We start from the raw sequence: 9,457 nt of genomic DNA on the forward strand, positions 1-9,457 counted from the left end.
CTTGTGCTTGAGGTGGATTTCCACAGTCAGACTATTCAAAAAAATAGAACATACATTTCCCCACATAGATGATCTTTAATGAAGGTCTAAACCCAAGTGACAGATCCTGGAATTAAGCAAGTCTACTTGGTCTCTCCCTTCTCCCAGTTCATCCTTTCCACTTCTACCTGAGTAATATCCTTAATGTGCTCCTATGCTTAAATCAACCCTCTATCTTTCTATAGTAATCTTCCACTTATGGAATAAATTTGAAACTCTTGATTCTTGCATTTAAGGCCTTTTTCATCTTTTCAGCACTTAGTACAAGGTCTTACTCATGCTACTACCACAGATTCTTAAATGTTTATTGAATTGTTGACTTGCTAAGACTTGAAGTCACCAGATTTGAAGGGGGAAGAAGGGGAGGAATTAGAATCTCTCCTTATTCTAAGAATCCCAAGGCCAGTCCTTTCTTCAGAGGTTAATAATCTGATAGCTTGTGCCTGCCAAATTCATGTCTAGTCATCACCTACCTCACCTCTGTATTAGATCCATAACCTTTTAACTGGTTTCCTTGATTTCAGTTTCTCCCCTTCCAATTATCCTTTATAGGCTGCCAATCATTTACCTAATTCATTGCTCTGAATGTGTCCCTTTGAACATATCACTCACCACCTTCCATGACTTTTAATAGAGGTGTCAAACACTCAGCCTATAACACTCCTGAGCATAACTCAAATCAGATGAAAATGTTCCTATCTCATTTTAATATGCTAATATATTAATATATTAGTATATTAACATATGTATATATAGACATGTGTACATATATACATAATACACACATATTTACACATTCCCTTCCAACTATGACTTTTTTTTGTTTTAGATCTGACATTGTTTTCTTGTATTAATGTCCAGTGGAAACATTCACTTAATCCAAGATTCTGTCTGTACTGGGGATGACCTGAGGTTGATGAGTCATTGCTTTGCTAGAGAGAGAGAAACTAATGATTTTTGGAAGAATTAGTTTAACTTCAAATTAATCAATTAGCTGTAAAGGTCAGTTGTCAGTGACACATTAACTAAGGACATAATGGGGCAGATTAAAGGTCAGTTACACATAAATTAGTTATCTGAATTTACTCTGGAGAATGGAAAGGATTTAGTAGGAGGTTTCTAGGTAACATGTGTCTTGGAATCATCCCTTTTTCAGTTGTTCAGGCATTTCTCAGTTGTGTCTGACTCTTTCTGACCCCATTTAGGGTTTCTTGACAAAGATACTGGAATAGTTTGCCATTTCCTTCTCCAATTTATTTTACAGATGAGGAAACCAAGTTAAAGAGGTTTAAGTGACTTTCTCAGGGTCACACAACTAGTAAGTATCTGAGGCCAGATTTAAACTGAGGAAGAAGACTCATCCTCCTTATAATGAGTCTTTTTGACTCTGGATCTGGCATTCTATCCATTGAGTCACCTATATGTTCCATAATCATCCTTATGTATAGTTTAAACACCCTCCATTTCTATTTGAGTTATATCAGTGGAGTATAAATTTATTATTTTATGATTAGAGATCAGTCAATTGAAAAAGTATCTGTTGGAACCAAGAGCAGCTGTGGTCCATATTAGCTATATATGTTTGGCCCTCTTATGGGCCCCCAAAATGGGCTAGGACTACCTTCCTGCCCCTTCCACCCAGCTAAGTCTTTTGCTCAAGACTTGGTATAAAAAGAGGATTCAGCAGCTTAATTCCAATCCTTTAGAGCTGAATTCACTTAAGCTAGGGAGACTTCCAAATACTATATACCCTTCCTCCCTCCCTCCTTCTAGACAGCATTTGGATGACTGACTCATGTGTAATTAATTGATTTTTGATTTGTTCCATTATGTCCTTGGTTAATGTATCACTGACATCTGAACTTTACAGCTAATTGATTAATTAGGGGTTTTGCTAATTTTTTACAATGTAAACCAGGACTCATTAGCTTTTCTCTTGAGCAAAGCAACAGCCCATCAACCCTAGGTCATTCCTAGTACAGACAGAACCTTGAATTAAGTGAATATTTCCATTGGACATTAGTACACAAAAAACAGAAAGTCAGATCTAAAAAAAAAAGCAATACCTGAAAGAGGCCATAGAAAATATGTTTGAAGTTCAATGAACTCTAGAATATTGAATATCAGAGTTAGATAGAACCTTAGAATATAGAACATAAATGTCAAGACTAGGAGAGATCCTTGAACTTAGAACATAGAAAGTCAGAACTGGAAAAGACATGAATTTTTTTTATAATAATAGTTTTTTTTATTTTTCAAAATAAATGCAAAATTAGTTTTCAACATTCACCCTTGCAAAACCTTGTGTTTCAAAATTTCTCCTCTTCTTTCCCTCCTCCCTCCTTTAGACAAAAGCAATTCAATATAGGTCAAACAAAGACATGAATTCTTTATGCTAATTTTGCAGAGTGAATTAATGTTAGAACTGATGCTAGAGCCCAGCTCTTGATCTCTATTCTGGATCTCTTTTTAGCTTACCTTACTGCTTCTTGAAGTATTCTACTAGTTTGGTGCTTACCATGGATAAAGCTAGGGATATTGTATAGAACTCTGTCCTTTAAGAAGGTTGACAGTGGAAAGAGTCCTGGATTTAGTGTCAGGGGACCTGTGTTTCAATCCAATCTCAGATACTTAATTTGGGTACAAGTAGGTTAACTCTTTGGAAATTCATTTTCTTCACCCATAAAATGGAGATAATAATACTGCCCATTTTATAGGATTGTTGTGCAGAAAATATTTTGCAAAATCTTCATATTATAGAAATGAGAGGGGAGAGATGGGAATAAATATTTAAATAGTACCTACTATGTGCCAGGCAATGTGCCTTAGAGCTTTCCAAATAGTAGTTGATTGGATCCTCATAGCAACCCTGTAGGGTAGTTGCTCTTATCATTCCCATTTTATTGTTGAGGAATCGAGCATAGATTAAATAACTTGTGCAGGAGAAGAAAAACTCCCTTTCCTAGGCTCTCCATCTCTTGAAGAATCCTTTGGGTCCTCTGGTTATGTCACATAATTGGTAAGAATCTGGATTTGAACTCAGGTCTTCCTGTACTCTATCCACTATTATTGTCTTCTCATTGGGGTGATGAAACATGTACATATGAGTACAACACAAGGTTGAGTATGAGCAGGACCCAATGAGGGATAGTCAGTAAGTGCTCTGGGAAGGAGAGGTCCCTATAGGGTGGGGATGGTCAGGGAGGGCTTCCTAGAGTAAAGATGTTCAGCTCAAAGAAAACATATTTTGAGATTCACATGAATTAATACTGAGTGAAGTGAGTAAAATCAAGAACACATTGTACACAGTGACAGCAAGACTATGAGGTGATCAATTGTGATGGACTTGGTTCTTTTCAGCAATGAAACGACTCAGGCCATTTCCAATAGATTTGTGATGGAGAGGGTCAGAGGAGAGGACTGTGGGATCTGAATATGGATCACATTTATCTTTATCTGGAAGTTCTCTAAATAAAATCTTCTGTTTGACTTTTAAGCCCTGGCCCCTACCTATCTCTTTTTACAGTCTTCTCCTACCTTATACACTCCTCTCCCATGTGTGTACCCTACAACTCCAGTGAGAATGTTAGTCCTCACATAAGAAACTCCATCTCCTGATGCTGGGCATTATTATCCCATGCCTGAAATCCTCCTCCTCCTCATTTCTACGTCTAAGCTTCCTTTAAGTCTCAACTAAAATCCTACCTTCTATAATTTTACCTTTCTTGATCCCTCTTAATTCTAGTGCTTTGCCTCTGTTAATTTTGTCCAAATAATCCTGCATATAATCTGTTTATACCTAGTTACTGAAGTATTGTTTCCCCTGTTATACTGAAAGTTCCTTGAGAGACTTTTTTTTTTTTTTTTTTTTTTTGTATTCCTATCACTTTGGACAATGCCTGACGCATAATATGGTACTAATAAGTTTTTATTGATCCAATGAAATCAGAAGTCTGGGTCTTATCCCTATTTCCATCGAAGTTAAGTTTTTCAAACTACTTTCTTCACAACAGCCCTATGAGGCAGAGAGTGTCAGAATTTTAGAGATGAGGAACCTGAAGTTCAGAGCAGCCAAGGGCCTTAGCCATCATCAGACAATTAAATGAATTTCAGAGTCAGGATTCAAACTTCAATCTTTTGATAAATCTTAGCTTTTTCCACGATAGCTCTCCAAGATCTGATGCAAAAACTTCTAGGGTGAAATGTGGAGTTGTAACCATGCTCCACAATCCCCAGCCCTCATAACCACTAATCCAAGGTAATTTTGAGAAGCCAGTGTACACAGGCACATCCAAAGAAGAGAAACTAAGCCAAATTCAGTAGATTCTTAGCTATTGTCTCCTTGGTAAATTATCCACACTTCGGACCTCAATAATACGAAACCAATTCTTTCTTAAGCCATATATCCACAAACACTTATATTAGAGACAGAAAAAAGTAGCAACAGAAAAAATAGAACATGAAGTAAAAAAAAAAAAAGCTCTGGGCTTGGAGTTGACAAATTGGTAGTTGGTGGGAAATCACTTTTCCTCTCTGGGTCTCAATTTCTTCATCTATGAAATGGGGAGAATGATACTTGTATTACCTGTCTTACAGGGATGTTGAGGATCAAATGATTCGATGACGTAAAACAACCCGTGGCCTATAAAGCGTTATATAGAGGTGAGCTATTATTACTTCAGGATTTTAACAATCCTTTAAACTTGTGTACTGGGGACTAGACATGTTAGGGAGGAGGTCCTCACAGTCTCTGATTATAGACATGCTTGAGGGGTGCTGATGGGGTGATGGATTTGCTCTGCTCCTCCCTAGGAAATAGATTCTCCATCTTTTTTCCCATGAAGATTAAGAATGATTCTTTAATCTTGTCCAAACTAACACATTTACTGAGTGCCAACTCTATCCAGGACCTCACACTAGGTTCCCCTTTGGGGAAAACTAACAAAAAAGACATCCTTGTCATTTCTACCTGGGTTAGGAATAAAGTACTCTTTAGTCCCAAATGAGGCTCTTCTGTTCTCCAGCCATAGACAGATGGGATTACTGCAATGTCCTTGAGCTGAATGAAAGACTTTGGTCCCTATTGCTGTCCTTAGTCTTCCAACTCTACTCCGTACTCACGAGATAAAGGTAAAAGAGACCTGACTAAAACCCGCTCCAAAGGTCATCTAGTTTAGTTCCCTCATCTTATGGAAGAGGAAAATAAGATGAAGACAATGTCAGTGACTTGCTCAAGATCACATAGCTGGTATGGACCAGAGCTGAAAATTGTCAGCAGGCTCATAATAATAATTGACAGTCTGATGGTACTTTACATTTTTAAAAGAAGTTGGTTTGCAACAATCAAGATAGGAAGTTGTTTAATTATCACACATCCCCATTATAGTGTTGAAGCATCTGAGGTTCACATGGGCTATGTGACTGCATGGTAGCATTGTTTAGGAAAGGTCAAAGCTATGATTGAAATTCAAGTTTCTGACTTTGAGTCTACAGCCTTAAGTGATTCCACTAAAAACAATCATTATCTACTGAATAAAACCAAGGTCACTTTTTTCTAAAGTCTGGCATTCAAAGCTATCCATAATTTGACTCCAACCTATTTTTCCATCCGTACTTCCTTTCATGCATTTCAAGTGCCATTCAGACCAATTTTTTTTTTGTTGTTGTTGTTCCTCATTCTCATTCTGCACTCTCATCTCTATGCCTTTGTCCCTGCAAATTCCTATGCCTCCTCCCTGTTCATCTCCATTCTATACCTCCATTTGTTAAACTGTCTCCCTTCTCTCAAGGCCCAATTAGATGCCAACTCCTTCATGAAGCTTTCCTTGATCCCCTCTTCTTTTTAATTTCCTCATCCTCCCCTCAATCAGTTTCTTTTCCTCCAATTTTCACAGTGCTCTACCTGGGCTTTTCACGTCTAGTTATCATTCTTTGTTTTGTATCTTAAATATTTGTCTACTTTACATTCTTCCATTAGTCTATAATTGTCTTGAGAATAGGGTCTGTATCATCACTATCTTTATATCCCCAATGCCAAGAAAACCATTTTACTTTTGATTCTTTGGAAGGGATTTAAGAAAAACATCAGGAGTCTAATTTCATTGTTTTATAGATGAGGGCATTTAAACCCAGAGAAGGGAAGTTGTTGGCTCGTGACTACACAGCTAGTGAATGGCAGAGCTGGAACTCTTGATTCTTAGCCCCATGCTTTTCCTGCCACACCACATAGTCTTCCTTATACATAGCAGGCATTTGGTAGATGCTCATTGAATTAAATTGAGATTTTGGTTCTGCTCTTCTGCTGCTAATTCACTGTGTGATTTTGATTAAGTCCCTTTCCCCTCTTATGGCCTCAGTTTACTATCTGTAAAAGGAAGGAGTTGGAGGAGATAGGTTCCTTTTAGCCCCAAGTCTGGGGATCCACAATTCTGCTTTAGTTTCTCATCAAAGACTTCATCTTCCAGAGAAATCCCAGGAGCCACAAGGACATCTCACATTTAAAGAGAAATTATCATCCACACCCCCCTTCCAATGGCCTAATGCGCAAGTTCCACTCACCAGCCATGATGGTTCCAGGGGCCCCAGACTCCCCTTTCCCTCAGCACTTTGGTGAAAGGACAGGACAGTGTTAGCCAACAGCCAGACTGAAGAACATTAATGAGGGAAGTCTGAGGACACTGCTCAGTCAGGGAAGCCAGCATTCAAAGGCAGGGGTGTGGCCCCTTCAACCTTCAATAAGATGACTTGTTATTCATCAGGTAAAGCACATAATCATCTACAGTAATTACCTTCACTCACCTGTTCCTGGAAGGTGGCCACGGAAGACAACATCCCTGCATAGAGAGTCCCCCAGAGTGTGGAATGGTGATGTTAATAGGAACCTTTGAAAATCAAATACAGAATGCAACAACTGGGAGGGACCATAGAATATACACTACAAAATGTCAAAACTGGAAGGAAATTCAAAGTATAAAATATTAGAGATGGAGGGGAACTTAGAGTGTGGAATGTCAGCAGAAATGGAAGGGGCATTAAAGCACAAAATAGAATATCCAGACAAACGATTTCAAAGCATAGAAAGTCAGTATTTAAAGACACTTTAGATGATAGGATTGTCTTTAGAAAACAAAAGGTTGAACTAGGAAGGACCTTTACACAAGGAATGACATAGCCAGACATGGATATTTGAACATAAGCATAGAATGCTGGAACTTAAAGGAATCTTAGGAAACAACTGTACAAGGTTGGAGCTGAATGGTGTCATCAAGTTCAGTCTTCTTTTATAGATGAGGAAATTGAACCTAAAGAGGGAAATTTCTCCAGTTTCCCATAGTGGAAGATTAGAAAACTCAGAACTCCAAGTTCAGCGAAAATAATGATGACTTTTTTTCCCATCCAAGCTCACATACTCCCTGACTATGATCCCTGGATGAGACGAGAGAGAGAGAACAGAATGGGGACTTTGCCAGAGGAGCAGTGACCTGCTCTTTTATTCTAATTTATGTCCATACAGAATTGAGGCTTCTTATGCTTATTCCTTTAATTCATTTCAGTTTGGAAGTGAAATAATTAGAACGGTCAAAAAGAATTACCTCAGAGAATACCCTCATCAAAGAATCAAGTTTTCAATGCACTTGCCCTATCATATTTTTCATATTTCTCCCTTGTTTCAAGTCCACCTGTTTCATACAGGAGGAAATCCATTTCCTTTAGTCTAATGTTTAAGACCTTTATAATATGACTCTAATTTACAATGTATCTCCATTTCCTCTCCTACATACCACTAGCCTATATTATTAGGCTTGGAGATCAGTTTATGGAAAGGAAGGACTAGGATCCACTCAGCCATACACCATAGTTCACACACCATAGTTTAGAATTATAGAACAAAAATATTTTAAGAAAATGTTAGTCTCTTTTCCCTTCCCCCATTTCTTAGCTCCCCCAATTCCTTCATCTGTAGAGGAGGAAACAGGTTTAGAGAAGGGAACTCTTGACTTTGGCAGAGGCATGAGACTTCAGCTCTCCTGATTCAATGATTACGGAGTGTTCTTCCTCTTACATGACATTGCTCCTTTCCTTGCTTCCTAGGTACCCCCTGGGAACAGGGATGATGGAATATCCAAAGCCACCTGTGTAGCAGCAGGAACCCATGGATCCTACCAGTACTATAGAAATCAGTCCCTTTTATTTTCCATTATAAAATCTCTGGTCTATGAGTCAAAAGACTGAAGTTTCTTAATCTGTGAAATGAGTGAGTTGGACTAAGTGAGTGATTTTTAAAGTCCCTTCCATTTCCAATGTTCTACATTCTAAGGAGGAAGGGGTTTTTAATCTTTGTGTGGGTGTTATGCATCCCTTATGCAATTGGTGAACCCTATGGACTCCTTCTCAAAGTAATGTTTTAAAATAATTGAGTAAGATACTAAAAACATTTTTAGAAGTTAATAAAAATCAAGATGAGTTTTTTCCTATCCAAACTCACATATTCCCCAAAATCCATGGGCCTTTTCAATGGACTGCAAAGAACCCTAGTTCTGCTGGTTGAGGTAGAATGTATTTATAATCCCTACTGCTAAACAGGCTGAACTGATGAATCTTTTGAGTTATGGAATTCTGAGCTGTGATGGTGTATTTGCACTAAGTTCAATAGTTACAAGGGGAGCCTCTAGAAAGGGATGGATGGGGCATCAACTTACCTAGTGAGGAGCAAACCGGTCCAGGTCAGAAAGAGAATAGGTAGATAGAGGGGGAGAGAAAGAGAAAAAGCAAGGAAGGGAAGGTAGAGAAGGAAAAAAAAAGGAAAAAGAGCCCTTGTTCTAAGTCCTCTTCCAATGCCAATATTCTCTAACTCCATGTTGTAAATTGACTCGCCTAATATTAATTCAGGAGCATGGTCTAAGGCATCAGGTATTGTTTTAAGATTCTGGATATTCGTGAAAGAAATGGAATCTCTAGCACAGTGGAGATGCTTAATAAATATTTATTGAATCTATTGAAGATCTAGTCACTAGTTCAAAAAGTGAAATAAATCCTATTCCCTTTTAGACTCCCAGAAGGCTTTACCATTTCTGTCCCATAATTGAATTGGGTCTCCAACAAGAATTTCCTGGGATTTCTGTCACCTCTCCTTTCCCCTTTCCAGACCTCTGTGAAGTCACTGAAAATTTTCTTTTCTATAATTTCAAAATGGGTTCTGTTTCAAACTGTTGGTTCCAGAGGAAATAAAACTAAAAATGTGATATTTAATGTTAAAATTGAATAGGACCTTAGAAGAAGCATGGGATAGTGGTCAATTATCCCTGTTAGTTCCAGAGGAAATACTAACATAGAAATGTGACATAGAATGTTAAAATTGAATGGGACCTTAGGAGGAACGTGAGATAGTGAGCAATTATCCCTGTTAGTTCCAGAGGAA

General features: G+C 38.1%; 1 protein-coding gene across 1 annotated transcript in view; it reads right to left on the bottom strand.

Moving 5' to 3' along the window:
- The window catches only part of TGM6 (transglutaminase 6), a 46,344-nt gene extending 39,670 nt beyond the window's left edge, over positions 1–6,674 (bottom strand). Inside the window, exon 1 of the mRNA XM_074285185.1 lies at positions 6,598–6,674. Within this exon, the coding sequence (XP_074141286.1) occupies positions 6,598–6,604 (7 nt within the window). The 5' untranslated portion in view covers positions 6,605–6,674. The remainder of the gene's footprint in view (positions 1–6,597) is intronic.
- Between the last annotated feature and the right edge of the window lie 2,783 nt (positions 6,675–9,457).

The sequence above is a fragment of the Sminthopsis crassicaudata genome, chromosome 2, assembly GCF_048593235.1.
Source record: "Sminthopsis crassicaudata isolate SCR6 chromosome 2, ASM4859323v1, whole genome shotgun sequence".
Classification (NCBI taxonomy): Eukaryota; Metazoa; Chordata; class Mammalia; order Dasyuromorphia; family Dasyuridae; genus Sminthopsis; species Sminthopsis crassicaudata.